This window comes from Mustela putorius, unplaced genomic scaffold (assembly GCF_011764305.1).
Source record: "Mustela putorius furo isolate JIRA1106 unplaced genomic scaffold, ASM1176430v1.1 tig00003867_pilon_pilon_pilon, whole genome shotgun sequence".
Classification (NCBI taxonomy): Eukaryota; Metazoa; Chordata; class Mammalia; order Carnivora; family Mustelidae; genus Mustela; species Mustela putorius.
Window position 1 is genome coordinate 18,860,454 of NW_025422019.1, and position 19,857 is coordinate 18,880,310.

The 19,857-nt window shown below is 39.2% G+C and overlaps 1 protein-coding gene across 1 annotated transcript in view; it reads left to right on the forward strand.

Moving 5' to 3' along the window:
• The window catches only part of THSD7B (thrombospondin type 1 domain containing 7B), a 730,694-nt gene that overhangs the window by 253,208 nt on the left and 457,629 nt on the right, over positions 1-19,857 (forward strand). The window contains exon 5 of the mRNA XM_004774248.3: positions 10,043-10,198. Within this exon, the coding sequence (XP_004774305.2) occupies positions 10,043-10,198 (156 nt within the window). The remainder of the gene's footprint in view (positions 1-10,042; positions 10,199-19,857) is intronic.

Below are 19,857 nucleotides of genomic sequence, written 5' to 3' on the forward strand. Positions count from 1 at the left end.
AGAAGCAGGACTCCCATTGAGCTGGGAGCCTGATGTGGGGCTTGAGCCAAAGACAGACACTTAAGGACTGATCCACCCAGGCACCCCTTGGTCAGCCTTTTATTTTATTTAATTAATTTTTAATTATTTATTTTTTAAAAAAGATTTTATTTATTTATTTGACAGACAGAGATCACAAGTATGCAGAGAGGCAGGCAGAGAGAGAGGGAAGCAGGCTCCCTGCTGAGCAAGAGAGCCTGATGTGGGGCTCAATCCCAGTACTCTAGGATCATGACCTGAGCTGAAGGCAGAGGCTTTAACCCATGGAGCCACCCAGGCACCCCCGCTTGGTCAGCCTTTTAAAACTTCAATTGTCTCACTGATAACTGCAGAAATTAGTAGTGATTACCTCACAGAAACTTCTGCTAATTAAATCAGAATCTACTTATAAGTTGCTCAGCACACAATTCAATTCAGTATATGTTTTACTTCATTCATACCCAGTGGAGGATGATATCACCACCAAGGGGGCGAAAATTGGCTCGTGAGATGAAGCAAATCCTACACTTGTTATATATAAAGCATACACATATATATAGTATATGTGTGGTATGAAAATACCATGGGGGATGGAGGGAGCATTAGGGAAAATGTCTTTACAAAGGCTCCTTAGGGAAGATAGAATGTAACAAAGGTGAGAAATATTGGCTAGCCCTTTTATTTTACTGAAGCTCAATTGCCAAGAAATTTACCCAATTCATATAAGTAATTGTAGGTTATCAGCTTGATGTTTTTTTAAACATGTTTTTTAAAATAATTATATTTTTTCAGTTAGTTTTTCAAAATGATAGTTCATAAATTACTTAGAGACTGACTCCCCAACCTGGTAATTACAAAGATTTTGAAAAATGTAAATATTTCCTGTACACTCTGCTACCTACCCCCTTCCCAACGCTGACTCAGCGCTTCTGAATTGAAACTAGTGTGAAACCCCATTGATTTAGTCAGGTTGAAAGCTACTAATCATTAACGTTGGCCTTGACACACAGAAGAGCTAGCCATGCAATGTAGGACTTGTAGTGTCTGAATAGGCCTGGGAGGAAGGAGCTTTCATCCAGCTGTGCAATGCAGTTTCGGGTTGTAGTTTTTGTTTAACTTCAAAAATGAATAAAGCAGTTTCTCATACAAAAGAATGAAGTATTCTGCATTTTAAAAATTATTATGCAGTGTCTCGTTCCTATCACCACTTAGGGACCTGGTGAATCCCATGAGCCTTCCTTTGAAGTTGAATTAACTTGTTCAGTCTGAAATGATTTGCACATTTAAAGTAGCATATGCTAACAAGGATATCAGGAACAACTAGGCCTTCAGTATCCCTTCCTTTAAAAACAGGACGGTGTGCATATTTATTTTAGAGACAGTTCTTTCCTAGCTCTCTACAATATGTACCACATGTCCCCTCCCCCTTTTTCCCTTTTTTCCTTTTTTTTTCTTTTGACTCTTAGAAAGAGCTTTAAGTTTTGTAGTTTGTGATGATGTTTTTAGAGATTCGTGTTGCCTTGGGGAATATGGATTTCCCCTTCTTGTTACCATTATTAAAATTTTTCATTCAGCTATTCCCAGGTTGAAATGCCACCTTCCAAATCAGCACAGATGAAGGTCTGGCTTGCTGGCTTCTGGTGGAATGATAGGGCAATCTTGTGACCAGGACCGAAATCTGGGAGGCTTAGCTTGGCTTTCTGTTGTCTCCCTCTTACCCTTCTTACCAGATCTTCCTGCTCCTTTCCTACTCCTCTGAGACATCCTTATCTCAGACACTTTTTTCCCCCTTCTTTTATTTATTTATTTATCTATCTATTTATTTATTTATTTTTAAACATCCTCTTCCTTTCAGTTTTGCCCAGGGGACTTAGGGATGTCTTACTGTCACCTCTGCCCTTGCTTCTTTGCTGGGTTGGATGTGGTTGATAAGAGAGAGGATTGTTCTAGCGATGCTGGCAGTATCCAGTAGAAGGTGAGCTGGGCACTCACTTGCACTTGTCGCCTTTCCCTGGTTTCTAAACTGCCTTGAGGGTTTCTTTGGTCATCTTTTGCTCTTCAAGAAATCTTAAGGGTGCTGGGGTTTGCTGATTATGAAATCACTATAATTCCTTAGGAATGGCCCTAACCAACTTTTATGATGAAAATAGTCATCATAAACTAATTTCACCCACCTCCTCCCTCAAACATTATCTTTCAGAATCACATTAAAAATACAAAACACAGAATACAAAAAAAAAAAAATAAAAAACAAACAAACAAAACCCCAACCCAACAATTACCTTTCTTAGGGCTTGGACTTTACCATTGATATATTTAAACTTCTTCTTCTTTTTTTTTTTTTTTTTCTATTTTTATCTCACTTTAAACATTTTTGGAAGTGGACAGAATGTTCACCTATTTATTTTCCTGATCAATTATTACTATTACAGAAAGGGTTTTTTTCCCTTTCTCTTCTTATTTTAAAGATTTTATTCATTTGAGAGAGAGAGCAAGAGAAATCACAAACAGGTGGAGGGGCAGATAGAGAGGGAGAAGCAGACCCCCAGCTGACCAGGGAACCTGACGTGGGGCTTGACTCCAGGACTCAGAGATCATGACCTGAGCCTAAAGCAGATGCTTAACTGACTGAGCCACCTAGGTGCCCCCAGCAGGGTTTTTGTCTACCATTATTTTTCCTGCAAATACAAAATGATAGTGGAGCCTAGTATTAGAGATTAGGGGCTTTGAAGAACCCTGGACCTTTGTCACATATTAGCTTTGTCATTTGGGACAAATAATTTATCCTCAGTTATTTTGTCTACAGAGTGAACATGATAATGACATTTCCAAGTGATCATGATGAATGAGAAATTGCATGTAAGTCTTTAGCATACTGCCTAGAGCCAGGTGGGTTGCTAGTATGTATTAGCTATTATTACTAACATTAATCAACAGAAAAGGCATTTGTGGTCATTCCCAGGAAAACTTGCTCTCATTCAGCTCTTGTCATTGTTTCTGTGGGGAAATGAACTGTAGGTTGCAACGTGTTGTGAGTAAGAAGAGTACTCCTGTGCTAAAGCCTTTGCAAACACTCTACTTCCATGGTGTTGCTTAGTTATGCCACTGACATCTTGGGAGGTAACTCTTCCTCTTTCCTGCCTCTCTGGCTTTTCACTTTTTCTCCTTGCCTGATCACTTCCCCATCTTGCGTTAATCTCCTTTCTGCTTTTTTCTCATCAATAATGGTATTTTTAACTGTACACTGTGAAAGATGCCATTTAGGTCAGCCTTTGTTTCTTCTATCCTCTCAGCACCCTACTTTTAGCTCTGAGCTAAAAGGCTGAGAAACAATCAGAAGGAAATTCTTAAAAAAGGGAACAGAGGTGAGAATATGTGATAATAGAAATATATGAATATTGGCCTGAAGGCTGCTATATTGTGCAAGTGCTGGATATTGATTCTGATTTCTTTCCAGAATTGTACAGGTACCTCATTTGTATTCGGAATATTGTTTTCCATCTTTCACCTCGAGTGTTGTTACTGTGTAGCACTAAGAAAATCACTAGGCATTTTCTGATTGGCTTTATGAAATGAATGAAATTTAGAAAACTCTTTGATATGTGGTTACATTTCTTGTAATTATTTCTAATTGCAGGAATTATTTTTAGGTATTAAATTCGCAGTACATACACATGCGTCTCCTTGCCAAGTTGCATTGCATGGAACTTTGCCAAGAGAGTCACAATATGGCTAAAATTAAGCTTTATTAAGTATAATAGGATGAGATGTGATTTAATTCTTTAAGCTGCCTATAAGTGCTAGAAGACAGATTGCTTTTATTCTATCCACTAAGTTAGAAGAATGATCCATTATTTTGCAAATCCCAGTGGCAAAAGGCAATTGAAATAATACATGAAGCTTCTTGAAGGAAAATAGCTTTCTGGTTAAAACTGTAATATTATTTATCTTTCCCCTTCAACCATTTGACTCCTTCAGTCTGTAGAAGAGGCCTATTTATTTTAGCGGTAAGGTGGATTGAATTTCTGCCAAGTCAGTATACTCCCTAAATGAATATGTCAGGGGCAATATTGTTTCTCAAAAATCATTTAGAAAGCAGCATTTTTACATAAGTAGGCTCTTTCATTAGTTTTGAATTAAATCTTAGCAACTGCTGTTTCTGTTATGGTGGTTCTTGGAGAGCCCATGGAATGATGGGGTTCTAAGCTTTGAGTGAGAGTTCCCTTTGGGGTTTACAGTGCCTGCATTTCATTTGGAAAGTTGAAATGAATATAACTTGGTTTTGGTCTAGCTTCTTTGGGAAGGTTGATGCCATTCTGGAAATCAAATATCTTATGTAAAATCAACAGAAGATGGAATGTATTATCTGCAGGAGGACTTTGGTATCACAAAGATACAAAGCAGTGAGAGTCCAGGTTTTTAAGAGTCCCCAGGAAGTAGTGATCACCTTCCTCCTCCTCCTCCTCCTCCTCCTCCTTTCATCTTTACCTCCTTGAAAATAGTAGGAAAAAAATCAGTATCTTGTGACTAATTCCTTGACTATCTTCAAGAAACCTTCTTTCTGTACAGAGGGAAAGGTGAGCTCTGTTATGCCATGGCAGAATTATCTCAAACACTTCCTGAATTTTCAAGGACTGACTTGAGTTTTCATCCAATAATAGATATATTAAAACAAGAAAACATCATTAGCGCCTGTGATAGCTCTTTCTACTTTAAGCAAATATAACTCATTTTTTAAATTACAGCAGAAGTATCAGGTTATTAATTATGACTAATTAAATATTATTATTATGCAGTTTCAGTCTAATTTCTTCTTGAGGCATTAAGAGGCATTGAAATTTAGATCTTACAAAATGGTCATCAGTGGGTGGGGGATAATATACTTGTATTGAACTTTTGCCAGTTTATTCCTGTGTTAATTCAAATTAGTTCAGATTAGACCTTGATTTAGTCTCAAAAAATAAAATGTGAAAGCCCTCATTTTTCTTTACAATGGCAGTCACATGCTGATGTCACAACAGACATTTTTCTTCTTAATTACAAATCATTTTGATTTGTAATTGTGTGTGATTTGTAATTGATTTGTGTGCTCATCTAAAATCACTTTGTCATTACGGAAAATCATGAAAATTATACATTTCTAGAATAAGAACAGTTTTGTGTGTGTTTATTTTTTAACATTAAACATATCACCTACCCAGCCTATTTTTCCTTTTGTTAATTAGCGTTCTGTGTGTGGAGTAATACATTATTTAAGACAACTTTACAATTATTAGTAGCAGACTTTCACATTTCTTATAAGGCAGGTCAATGTAATGATTTCTTATTGCAAATGAAAAATGCTAGGTTAGGCACCAGAATATCCAAAGTATTAATTACTATTACGTATATAAACTCACTTATAATATTGTAATATATTCTCTAGCACTTGGAAAGCTACTGCTATGTAGCAATCTCAGTTTCTGAGTTGAAAGTTATTTTGGCTCTTTAAAACTTTGTGGACTTAAGAAGTCTATATAAGAACTGATTTTGCTGCCTGCAAAACCTAAATAGACTGTAGACCCTTGGGTAGTTGCTTAGCTGGTCAGCACAGGATAGGCAAAGAATTCAAGGTGATGTAGTCTAAAAGGCATTAAGGTGGGGTGCTTGGGTGTCCTGGTTGGTTAGGAATCTGACTCTTGGTTTCACCTCAGGTCATGATCTTGGGGTCATGAGATTGAGCCCCACATGGGGCTCCATGATCTATGGGGAGTCTGCTTTTCTCCCTTTCCCTTTGCCGCTCCCCCTGCACTCTTTCTCTCTCTCAAATAAATGAATATATATATATATATATATATATATTTTTTTTTTTTTAAGCATTTGGTACAAGAAAAGACAAGCAAAGACCTGCACTGCTTAGAGCAGGGATTGATTGCATCAGAGATGACAGAGTTGGTAAATAGAAATAAAGTTGTTTCAGTCAGTATCTCCAGAGAAAGGGTTTCAGATGGGTAGAAAAACAGCAATTCTTTCTACAGACATCATGGCTAGAGTTTGGCCAAGTAAACTACACAAACCATCCGAATCCAGGTGGTCCGTTTGCCCCCACATCCTACCCACCTCCCAAGGTAATTATATTACAATGTGAGTTGCCACAAATCAGAGAAGTAGTCTTTTGAAGTGGAGCAAAGTTTGGTCTCACCACCTCCTACTTGGTGGGGGAGGTCTGCATGAGTATTTGGAGGAGTTTTAAAGCAATAATGAAGTAGGGGAAGGATTTGGGTTTTATGTGAAAGGTTGTAGTGAGCTAGCAGCATTCAATAGATGTCTTGAGTCTGTTATGTCACTGACTGACTGCCTCCACTGTGGTTACTGTGATTCATCAGCAAAGTATCCCCAGTGCAGACAATCTCAGGTGTCCTGTCTGGTGACTATTTTCCATGGAAGGAAAGCCATCAGGGACAAGTAGAGGTGAGTCAGCCACCTGGGACAAGGCTCAGGTCTTGCTCTGCCCTGGACTTGCTGAGTGAATTCGTAGAAACAATCCAGTGTATTTGGAGCTCAGTTTTTCAGTAAAATTGACGAATTAAACCAAATTAGCTCTAAAGCTCCCTTCTAGCTCTAAACAGTCAATAGGCGTAGAGATATTCTGTGTTTGCTGTTCTTGGGAGAGAAAACTACCTAAGTGGTCTGAAGCTGGTAAGTGCTTTGTGACATACTTATGATTTATTTGTAGAACAAATGTAGCCGAGAGGGTCTGAGATAAAGATAGGTTGACCCAAGAACATTGATTCAATGCTTAAATGAAGCATCTTAGACATGTCGCCTGGGACTGAAGAATTTATCTATGTGGATTAAGATCTACTGTCTGTCAAAGCACTAGGTGCTAAAGAGGCCTGAACGCTCTGACAAATGGCCTCACTCCCACCCTTGGGCTTCCTAATTATGCCACTTAATAGTCTCCAGGGAACCCCGCTCCCCCCAGCTCCTCTCTTGCACACCATGTCTCTCCTGACTTCCAAATCTTAGAAGTACAATTATCTCTAATATCTAACAGTTAACTGATTGACAGTTCAGTATTTATCAAAGGGGACCTTGGGGGACTTAACCCCCTACTTCCCAGTCACTCATATAGCTCTTGAAAAATAAGCCAGATAAACATAATGGTCTGTAAAACATTGTCCTTAATGCAGGACATATTCCCAGTCTCTTTCCAACTGTACTGCCGATTTAAAGATAGACATTCAGGAGCTTCTGATGAGATTAGTGAAGGCCTGCTGTGGCCTTGGTGCTGCACTGGTAGACTAATTAGTTTCAATGGCCCAGCTCAACATCAAGTACAAAAGTTAGAGCAACAAGTGTCTGCTGGGTCTTGGAGCTGAAAGGTTTGGGGTATCTTCTCAACATTGATCATCAGACCCCTAACATCTGTCTGGTGTTGCAGTAAGACAGCTATGAAAAAAGAAAGGAGAAGCAGCAGTAACAGTTTTCCAGTCTTCTTGTTGGGGCTCACTCATGAATTCATGTATACTTAGTATCAGCTCACACGGGAATATGGGTCCCGGGGGGACTGGCACCTTGTCTGTTTTATTCACTGCTCTGACTTCAGCACCTAACACAGTGCTGATACATGGTAGATACCACTGTAGGCTGAATGACCTATAATAAGACCACATAATATACAGTGGTTAAGAGCATCTGGAGCCATGCTTCCTGTGTCACAATCTCAACTCTGCTCCTGACTAATTAAGAATGTGAGCAAATGAGTAACTATTTCTGTGTTGCAGAACCCCCATTTTAAACTTGAGATGGTAATAACATATATCTCATAACATATATCTCAAAGTTATGGAGGTTAAAGGGATTGATTTATAACCAGTGTTGGGAATGCACTAAAAATGTTTATTAAATAAGTAGATTAATTAGTTTGCATGCCCTACTTCCTTTTCCCTCACTACTTAGTTTTTTTGGGGGGGAAATAACATTAGAGTTTGTGAGAACACATGCTGACAAATATGGGCCCAGACCCCAAGGCATTTCTGTCTTAAGACCTCTGGCTATAGAGCTTTCAATTCCTGTGACGCTCTGAAGCATCACTTTCCATCAATTTTGTTAATGTTCTGCTTGACTTACCCTTCCTGATCGAGAGCTCCTTGAAAGCAGACACTATCCAAGAAGGTCTGATTTAAAGTAGGAACTAATGGTTTTGGAATGAATGCATAATGTATTCCATGAATAGCAGTCTTGTGTGTCTTCTCTTGCTCACTCTTAGGGGAGGAATCACAGACCCCTCCACCAACTCACAGGTGGTGGTTTTGGTAGGAGTGGGGGTGGGTGACCTTCTTCTTCTCTTTTTGTTTTCATCTTACTAAAGTATATCCCAGGTTCTTCTTCTTTTTTTAATTTAATTTAATTTTATTTATTTATCCCAGGTTCTTCTTGATCCACAATCCACCAATGTCATATGTGCATCCCAGTCCCAGTCACTCCAAACCCCCATCTCACTGTCATTCTGGCCAACACAGTCTCTGTTTGATCTTCACCTCCCCAGGTAACCCCTCAATTGCCCCCAGTATCTGTTCTCTCTTCTTGTCCCTGCCTCCTCCACATGGCTTGTGATCTTTGACATTTACATTGACCATCTTGTTTGCCCCTGTCTCTTATTTTAGGTCAGGTCAAATCCTATTAGTTAAATATATAAGAATTAGTTGCAAATAAACAATTCATTGCAAATAAAACATTATTTTTCATGGACTTTTGTTTTTCCCATTCACCCTCATAAACACCTCAAGCTGCCCCATTGTTCATTAGGAACACTTCTTCCCCCATGGGTTACAACTTCTTTGAAAACAGTATTTTTTTTTTCTCTTGTTTTCATTTATGTTCAAAGTTCTGCTGGCCAGAGCTGTGATTTATTGCCATCTTTACCGGATTTAACTGACATCCATGTAAAGAGTCAAGAAGCAAAGTAGATGGTGTGATTTACCACCATCTTGTAACACTCATCTTTGTCTATGAATTACTTCTCATCTGCTTAAAGGGGTGGACATGTATGGGAAATATTTAGACAGTAGTACAAGCCAGTTCAGTAGATAAAACCATCTGAACTTGAACCATTTGCTCACAAGCTCTGAATTGCTCTAAAACCACTTTAGTGTGGGCTCACTCGGCACAAACATAGTTACACATTTGGCTCTTCTTTTATTGTGTCATTTCTGTCTTAACTCCTATCCTGTTATAATAATGAGAATCAGCATCTCATCTTCTCCTTCATCTGCATATTTTTATGTACCCAGAGTAGACCTGCATGGAGGAGGCACTTGGTGAGGGCCACTTGTGGCCAGGTGGTCACTGCATCCTGAAATGACCCAGTTCTGGGTGCACTCTGGGTGCAGGTGCACCAGGAAGGGTTGGAAGGCTCTTAGGTTGGCATCTCCCCCCGAATTCTCAGACATTCCTTGGGCTTCTAGAAAGCCTCACTAATGAAACTGACTTCAAGGTGCTAATTCTGCAGTCACACATCCCGATTTTTCTTCTTTTCTAAGAACCATTTTTCTTCTGTGTCTTTGAGCGCTCCACCCCTCAGGGGAGTAACAGCAGTAGATTGGTTATGCTAAACATCCCACCTCAGGGGTTTGATTTTGATTTTTTCGCAGCAACCTAGTCATTTATATAGTCAAGATAGACTCATCCTGAAACTTCACAAAGCCATTTAATTTTTTTAAATCATAACTCTGGATAATTTGTATCTATATTTCCAGTCCTCTCTTGAATTCCCAGGGAATACTCTGTGAGGCAGGAAACTCAAGTGCTGCCCTTTGTTACTGTCTTTTTTTCTTTTTTTTACCTTTTCTCACCCAAAATGCTAATAGTGCAGAGACAAACAACAAGTCTTAGAGCATGTTTATGTTTTATTTGTATATACTCTAACCAGAAAGCTGATGTGGGCAAGGCAGGCACATAAATAAAGACATTAATAATTCTAGGGGTTTCCAGTAAATGTTACATAGACCATTATTTTATTTTATTTTTTTCTCTCCTTTAGTCTCTAGACCTGTGAAAAAGACTTCATGCTTGGGACCTGCCCCTTCAGCCTCTCAGCTTTGCAATCTCCCTTGCTCTACAGACTGTGTAGTATCTTCCTGGTCAGCTTGGGGCCTGTGCGCCCATGAAAGCTGCCGCGATCCTCAGGGGAGAAAAGGTGAGTGTCTTGTTTGTGTCTGCTTCATTTTCTTCTAGTGTACACACAATTATTCTGGTAGCTAAGTAGCCGATTAAGCCTGCTTAAGACAATGTTTGTTTGTAAAATGTAGATAACCAATTCAAGCCCGACAGCATTCTGTTATTAGGGAGGCCGCTGGGGACATGTGCATGGAGCAAGAATCTGACCGTGATTGACCTTCCAGTTAGGCTCATAGCTGGTGATGTGACTATTACTCGGATATGGTAGAATAGTGTTTTATATGTGTAGTGGTTATCCTGAGGAGATTAGATGTGATTTCTGTAATCGCATCAGAAGACAACTATTTTGCCTGTCTATTTTATGTTCAGATCTCCACATGCTGAATTTGATGTTCTATTTCAGATTTTTATGAGGGGCATTTATGTGTTGTTTATTTTTTGATGTCCTTGGGCTTAAAGAGGAGTCTTCAAACTTTATATGCTTGTTTAATTTTGTAGGCCTCTGTAGTCTTGTTTCCTTTCGTTTGCTCTTATATACACATATTCGTATTCAAAAGTTTACTTTTGGTGACTTCTTTCTTTCACTGACCCTTCGGTTTGTATTGATACTATGTTCCCTTGAGTAGCAATGCTAAAAAGAAATACTCCTTTTTCTAAGAGAAATGAGCTCCAAGGACATTCTAGAAATTAGGCTATGTTTGCTGAGCACTAACCCTAGCTAACACATGAAAAGAAAGGATACATGGCCAAGGGCTTGGTGCTACAAAGCTGGTGCTCTCAGCTTAATCCTGTATCCATTTGGAAACCCACGGTTTAGCAATGCCCAGATTGCTCACGTCCAAGTTCACACACCCATGCTCTGGGCTTTTCTCTTTATTCTCACTTTTCATTCTAAGACAGAAGAGGATGTGTGTTGACTCTAGATTGAGGAGGAAGAAGCTAATTTTAACTCTTTTATCAAATAATAGAAAACTGAATCTTAGTGAAACCTGGAGGTGTGCAGTGGAGAAGCCTGTGCTACTTTTTATTTAGACTTGTAGCTAGAATGTCCTCCAAGCCTCTTCAGTTTAAGAATTATTTTATTAAAGGGGTGACTGGGTTTAGCCTCTGCCTTCAGCTCAGGTCATGGTCTCAGGGTCCTGGGATTGAGCCCTGCATTGGGCTCTCTGCTCATCAGGGAGCCTGCTTCCCCCCTCTCTCTCTTTGCCTGCCTCTCTGCCTACCTGTGATCTCTGTCTGTCAAATAAATAAAATCTTTTTTAAAAAGCTTATAAGAATTATTTTATTAAAAATAATTTCCCATTAATGCTAACACCCCAAAGTTGTTGTCTTGTGGTCTACATGTCTCCTATATTTGCATATGAGACTACCCCGGGTGACTTACATGTTATTGGAACCAACCCTCCTACGTTCACCTCGGCCAGTCCATTTAGATTATTGTCCAGAAAATCATGGATGATCGGACTCAGGCTCCCACAGCTACTGTGGCCATGTGTGTAGATACAAAGGCAACTCTGCTGTGCTGAGTGCTGCCTTTATTTACTTTCAAAGTTGTAGAATCCGACCAAGGCAAGTGGGCCTCATATTATTTCATAACTTTTTTGTTTTAAGTGACAGAAACACAATTCAAACTGGCTTAAGCCAAAAGAAGAAATCTAGTAGCTTATGTGGCTAAAAACAGAAAGGAAGGTAGGACTGCAGCCAAAAATATCAAGAGGTGAGCCGTATCACTCTCTCATTCTTTCTTTTTCTCCTTACAGACTTCTGTTTCTACAGTCTTCCATTCTTTTCTCTTTCCATTTACAGTCTTCTATTTCCCCATCTCTTAGTTCTACTTTTCTCTATGTTAGGTTCAGTTTAAGGCAGGACCTCTCCATGGAGAAGAGAACAGCATTGATTTTCCTTCCTTCTTTCCTTCCTTCTGTCCGTCTGTCCTCTGTTGCCCTTTTATTATGTATTCTTGTTGGTAGATATAGTTTTAGTTAACAAATGCCTTTTAGTGATTATTCATGCCCTTGGGTGATGGATAACAAGGCAACAAAAAATTTCTGTAACTCTTTGAAACACTGTGATTTAAAATATCTACTTTTTAAAGTTTGTTAACAAAAAGTCCAGTATAGGATGTTCTGAATCACTTCAGTGATATAATTGTTTTCTGTTTCTTTGGAGGCAGTATATTTTAGCATTATTTTATCCAATTGACTTTTGATCTAAAACAAAACAAAACAAAAAATCAGGCCCCCCATCTCATCCTAATAATCCAATCTCAAGTACATAGAACTCCATTTGGGATTTCAGTAAGGTAGATTGTAAAAAGTCTTTCAATTTCATCTAAACTTCCAGTATGGCTTGGGAAGAATTGGAAATTGGAGATGAAGCTAAGAGATTTTCTGTTTTCTTGATCCTTAGATCCATTCTTTCCATACTTTAGGTTTCTAGATTTAATTCTGTCATAAAATTGGGATGTACATTTTATGTGGAGGAATTTTTTTCTCTAAAACATGGTAATAAAAACAATATAGTATATTATAAAGGATGACATATTATTTTTATAATTAATCAATTAATTTTGTTCAGCTTTATTGAAATATAATGGACCTATAATATTGGGTAATTTTAAGGTATGTGACATACTGATTTTATATACATGTAGATAGCAAAATGATTGCCACATAAGGTTGTTAATACATCTATCCATCTTCACATAGTTACCTTTTTCCTGTGGTAAGATCTTTAAGATCTGCTCTTTGTATCCCCGTGTTTGTTGCAGTGTTATCCACCATACTAAAGATATGGAAATAACCTAATGACTACTGATGCATAAATGGATAAAGGAAATATGCTATATACATGCTTGTGCGTGTGCACGATCACATGCAGCCATAGATACTTCCATTCACTCGTATATATATATATAGTGATATGATTTAGCCACAAAAAAGAAGGAAGCCCTGCCATTGTGACAACATGGATGAAATTTGAGGACATTATACAAAGTGAAATAAGTCAGAGAAAGACAAATATTTTTTTTTTAAGATTTTATTTATTTATTTGACAGAGAGAGATCACAAGTAGACGGAGAGGCAGGCAGAGAGAGAGAGAGAAGCAGGCCCCCTGCTGAGCAGAGAGCCCGATGCGGGACTCGATCCCAGGACCCTGAGATCATGACCTGAGCCAAAGGCAGCGGCTTAACCCCCTGAGCCACCCATGTGCCCCGAGAAAGACAAATATTATATGATCTCACGTATATGTAGATTCTAAAAAACCTGAAATTATAGTAACACAGGGTAGAGTGGTGGTTATAGGGGTTGGGTGGAGGGGAATGTGGGGAAATGTTGATCACAGGATACAAACATCCAGTTATAAGGTTAGTAAGTTCCGAGGATCCAGTGTGCAGCATGATAAATATCATCAACAATACTGTAGTATATACTTGAATGTTGCTAGGAGAGTAAATCCTTAACATTCTCAACACTAAAAGAAAAAGAGGTAATTTTGATTCTAGATCATAGATAAAGTAGAAAGAAATGTCTTCCTTAATGCTTCTAAGAGGAGTCCTGGAATTGAATCTCATTGGCTGGTTTGTGTCATGTGATAACCTTGACCCAGTGACTCTGATTGGCCAAGTCCTAGGCATGTGCCCACCACTGGAGGGAAAAAGTTGGCCAAACCTTACCACTGAGAGTCAGGAAGGGGTGGCTCTCTCAAGGAAATATGAGTTGCCAATACTATAAGATGATAGAAGTAATCCTGAGGTTAAACTTAATAGATATTTATTAAGTACTTTGTCCCCTTTGTTCTGGGCCATAGAATTTCTACAGCAATCCAGAGAATGCTTTCTTCCTCATTCTGTGTTGTAATTTTTGTTACTTGAGCAAATTTTCTCAAAACCCTTTGTGAAAAGTGCTGTTTCAACTTTTTTCCTTTATCATGTAATCCTCCTTTAATATGTAACATCGAACCAGTCTGTGGAACTGTTTCCACTGGGAAATGTACAACATTCAGACCCCTCTGTTTGCCCCCTTGGCCCAAGATGCTTCAATGCCAAAACTTTTCTTAGCCCCTATTCCTCTACTGTGTGGGTCAACTCTTGCAGATTCACTCTGGTCCATCCATTTATTAGACATCACCTGTTGTGGGGTGAATTGTGTCCTTCAAAAAAAAAGAGGAAATCTTCATTCCTAACACCTTGTGTATGTGAATATGACCTTATTTGGAAATAGGGCTATTGCATATAGACTCAAGTTAAGATGACGCCATACTAGCTTAGGATAGGCCCTATTCTAATGACTGATACAGAAAGAGGGAAATTTGAACACAGAGATACTCAGAGAAGAATGCTATGTGGAGGCAGACATTAGAGTGGTATGTGCATAAGCCAAGGAATGCTAAGCATTGCCAGCAATCACCAGAAGCTAGGGAGAGACATGGGAGAAGTCTTTCCCTGGAACATTCAGAGGGAATATGGCTCTACTGACACTTTTTTGGGCTTCTAGCCTCCAGAACTGTGAGACAAATTCTGCTCTTTTACATCACCCAGTGTGTTCTTTTCTTTTGGCATCCCTAAGATACTAATATACTGCCCAGCTTTGTATCAGCATTTAGGCTCAGTAAGGATGTGACATTTCATAATATTTCAAAATTAAAGTGTAGAGAAGTGAACCCATTTGTCCTAAATCCCACAGGGATTTAATAAAGGCCCAGCCAGAGCCAAGAACCTGGGTTCCTGTCTCCCTAGTCTAGTGTTCTTTTAAACACTGCGCTTCCTTAGTGATTCCCTACATAGCCTAAGGAAACTTGGATAGAGGCAGAAGTCCATGCTCCCCATTGGCCAGTGAGACCCAAAAGTCTTGAGAGCCAATAACTGAGCCACTGTAGGAGATTAGGCTTGCAGCATGGGATTTTTCTTAGCTCCAGCCTGTCACCTTTGGGACGAGAGGGAAAGTAGACTGCAGTTGTGTGAGAAAGGAAAGGTGTTCCAAGAATAGCTTGAGAATAGCAGATAATTGGAATGTGGTTTTTTTTTTTTTTTTTTTTTTTTTTGCCTTAGTTAGTTTTTCCAAGAGAGGTTCAGCCTTTGGAGCTCAAGGAAAGTGTGGAGACAATAGAACTTCTCACTTGAAGGTCATAGCATCTCCTCAGCCACCTGAAGAGTGTAGGTTCACATTGGGATTGATGAGAACCAGTCTCTGGTCTGTAGGGCCCATACTTAGGCTAAATGACCTGCCCTAGGCACTAAGTAATCACAGACAGAAGAGCCTGTATACAGCAATGATTATTATTCAGGTCTGGGAGTTTGGCATTTTATAAATGCTTCCCTAGAGCAGACACAATTTTGATTTTTAGAGTCTTGCTAAAATCTGCCAGGACCACCTGCTACTAATCCCTCCTGGGAAAGATAAAGAATGGAATTTCCCCTCTAGGGAAATGATTCTGTGCCTACAAGGAGTCTAAGCATGTTACAATGATGGTGAGCAATCTTCTTGTTATTTCTACTGACTTGTGAGTGAGAGGTCTGGGATCTTCTCAATCTCAGTCTGTCCCATGGTCCTACCAGAGTCACTGACTGGCACAAACTAAAGGTAATTCAGAATTCCACAGAGGCCAGAACACACAAGCTAATGCATTAAACATCACAAAACTCTGGGATGTAAACTGGACTGTTTAGCTTCACATTTGAATTCCCTACCCAAAGAAATGCAGTGAACCTGTAGCAAAAATCTAGGATGGATAGATATATACACACACATACACATTCTTTGTTATTTTATACTCTATTATATATTTTAGAAGATTTGAGGGAAATACCAGCAAATAATAACAAGAAAATGAATGTGTAAAGTTGGAGATAATTACTTCTTTTTCTTCACTAGTCTTTTCCCCGCTGTGTTACTGCTTTGGTATGTTCGTTTTGTTTCAATTTAAAAAAAAAATAGAAAAGGATGGAAAAGCAGTTAATGTTATATTGCCTTACAGAAGAAATTAGTTACTCTCGAGATGATCTTAAGATGGCCGTTTTTCTAAGGCAGGTACCCTTCAGTTTGGGAATCCTGTAAGCTTTGTGGCTGTCAGCCATTCAGAGTATGTTAACAAATCAGCCATGGTCCCTAGCCTTCACACTTTCCACCAGGTCTGTGATAGGCAGACAAGAGGAATAGTACTCAGCAGGTTGGTACTTGTCAAGTGAAGCTAGAATGCCTTTCAGAGGAATTTAAATTGGATCAGGTTTTATCATTCATTGCTTTACCTTTGATATACTCCCAGGGAGTTATAATTAGAGGTATATGAAAGAGAAATAACCTGAAAAAATTGCTGATGGGTGAACTCTATACATAGGTATAATACATTTTTTTAAAAAATTCTAATACAGAGACATACATTTATATGACATCTTTGTCCCTTTCAGACATATAACAGAAAGACATCCTTGTCCACAGAAGTTTTTTTTTTTAATTTTTAATTTTATTTATTTTTTTTATTTTAAAGGATTTTTATTTTATTTATTTGCAGACGGAGATCACAAGTAGGCAGGGAGACAGGCAGAGAGAGGAGGAAGCAGGCTCCCTGCTCAGCAGGGAGCCTAATGTGGGGCTCCATCCCAGGACCCTGGGATCATGACCTGAGCCAAAGGCGGAGGTTTTAACCCACTGAGCCACCCAGGCGTCCCCACAGAAGTTGTTTTAAAGAACAATTTGATGGACGCTTCCTGATACAGTGCCACAATAGGTAACTGCTTATGTGGTAGGACTTCAGGGGTTCCTTAATGTCCGCAATATGATATTACCCCCAGTCATATATCCAAAGTTTTAAAATCCCCATAGAAAAAGACATCTTGAAAGTGAGAACCCGTGACTGTCTTTACAAAGACAGTCTTTTATGCTCTGAAACAAATCAATTTAGACAACACGCCAAAGCAAGGAAATACTGCATGTTTTAGATCTTATATAACAACAGTGGGGAAAAATTTCCATTTTCCATCCTTGCCTGCTACATAGATCCACTTATAATGAGAAGTCTATAAAATTATTTTGCTTTGTTACAGAAAATGTGTATGCTCAGAGATAGTTTTTTCTATCCCCCCCCCTTTTTTTTCTATGTCTCTGTTAGGAGTGGGATGGTCGGGAGTGGGGGCTTTCATGCCTACTTCTCATTCTAAGTATTGAGAGTTCTCATAATCACAATTTCCCTTGTGATTTTCATTGCTTTTCTTATTTTCTATATTCACAGGTGGATGCGAACTAATAATGATGCTGTAAAATGCTAAACTTATGGGAAGGGTGGCTGATTTCTAAAGAGTTGGAATCAATGTGCTCAGGGTCTTTGGTTTAAAGTTGTTACCCCATGTCCAAGGCTGCCAGAGATAAGGAGCAAATAGATACCTAAGATGGCATAAGCTTCTCTTGTCCTTGGTCAGTGTGCTAGTTGCTGCTTCAAGCCTGTTCCGGTGGTGATAGTGTGGAGACAGTATTGGCCATGAACAACTTCACAGAAGCTTACGTGGACACTTTTGGGCCATTTACACCTGAAGAAGTACAGTCATCAGACCTATACTTACCTCCCATGTCTCCTTGAATTTTCCCTTGGCTTCATGTAAAACAACAACAACAACAACAACAACAACAACAACAACAACTTTGGCTTATCTACTGTTATTTGTGTTTCTTCCCCTTTTCCTCTCCAACCCACAATTCACTCTATTCTAGAATTCAATAGAATATATAGTAAGCCAGTAGAATATATACTAAACTTTGGGTTCATAAAAGAAAAAAAAAACCCTGCAAATACCAGTTTCATTAAAAGTGGATTGAATCTGTAGTCATTAAATGATTATTAGAACTCCTTCTTGCTGCCTCATGCCTTAAATTCCACTATCTAATCTGTCCACTTTCATTTGAAGGAAATGGTGCATAGTCCCTGCAGATTCACTACATGAATCGGGCTAGGACACATCACACACAAGAGCTGACTAGAATTCTTTCTTATGAAGAGGTGATATCTGAAAAAATCCTCCATTGAATTTCACACATATCCATTTAATCAAATGTGCCTCGGGAGCAGTAATGATGTCTCGTCTGATCTTGGTTTTCACATGCATAAAATGAGAATAGCAACCTACAAAATAGTTTTGTAAGATTTATTAATTTGGGTTAATATAAGTAAAGTGGCTGGCACCATCTTGGGAAAGGGTAGATATTTAATTAATGCATGTGCCTTTTCCCCTTGTTGGACTATATGCTCTGTGAAGAATAGATTTATATTTTCTGTTCCTCCTGTGGCTTCCCACAGTACATTACAGGGATCTACATATGGCAGTTAATGTTTACTGAATGATACGATCTGATTAATATGGAACTCGGTAAGTGAAGGTAAGTGGTTGGCTGGCCCCAGCCACTGTGGACTTGGCAGTCATGTATCTTTCAGAACAGAAGCACCTGGGGGAAGCCTGATGTCAATTGCAGGCATGAACATGGATGTGTGATTAAAGTTAAGCACTAACAAGAGACTCCAAGGTTTTTGTTTTATGCTGAGCTTGTGTTGTGATTTGATCCTAGTTACAGTCAAGATAAGGGCAGCACAAATGAAAGACTAGAAGAATTTATTGACTAAAGAGATGTAGTCTGTAGATTTACAGTGAGATGGATGCAACTTGATTTGTAGAGGGAAACTGCATATACACCTCAATGACATGAAGCTCTAGGTACCGGGACACCCAGATCCTCAGTAAAGAAGACTAAGTTTCCGAGACAGTTGTCAAACCTTATCAATCATGGAGACCCGTGCTATGTGTTGCTCAAACAGATAAACTAAACAAGGACAAACATAAGACCCATGTCAGTAAGCAGCATATGGACATTACATTAAGAATAGAGGTCATCCAAATTGCATGGCAGTGAGCCCTTGGAGCTCATTGTAGTCTGATGGCCATTGAGTGCAGTTGGAAACCTTTATGTTTCCTGTGTCTCTTCCTTCTCCCAGGAGGAGAGCTGAACACTTCTGCAGATTTTGTTGTAACTAATTGATGATACAGACTTGTAGGTATGAAGTATGGCAGAAGCCATCTATTATTTTAATCGTCCCTGACCATAATATTTGCAATGCCATGATCCATGCATGTAATCTCTGATTGGCTGAATGATGCCTTCCCCCATGTGGCTGATCATCTACGTAAGAACCGAAGAATCTTTTAAAAGGAGCTCAGAGGCACCTGGGTGGCTCAGTTGGTTAAGTGTCCCACTCTGGATTTTGGCTCAGGTCATGATCTCAGGGTTGTGAGATTGAGCTCCCTGTCTGGCTCTGTGCTGGGTGTGGAACCTGCCAAAGATTCTCTCTCTCCCTCTAGCTCTCCCCCTATTTTCTCCCTCTTTCTTTCTTCCTTTCTTAAGAGAGAGAGAGAGAGAGAGAGAGTTAGTTAGTTCATAGGTTAACTCTGGACCAAAAAACCAAAAAAGCACTTGAGACTGTTTATCCGAAATTCTTATCCAGCCCTATAATATTCTGAAGAAGCTCGGCTCCCTCTTGTGGCCTAAAACCATGAGTCCATTAGTTCAAACCTCCTTGGCTGTGTGGTTTTACAGGAGAGTCTTTCCCCAGCTATGCCTGGAGCTTTGTAATCTTTTCATTTCATTCCCATTGGTGGGAAAGTAGGCATGGCTTTGGGAAGTCTGGGAGAAAGATATA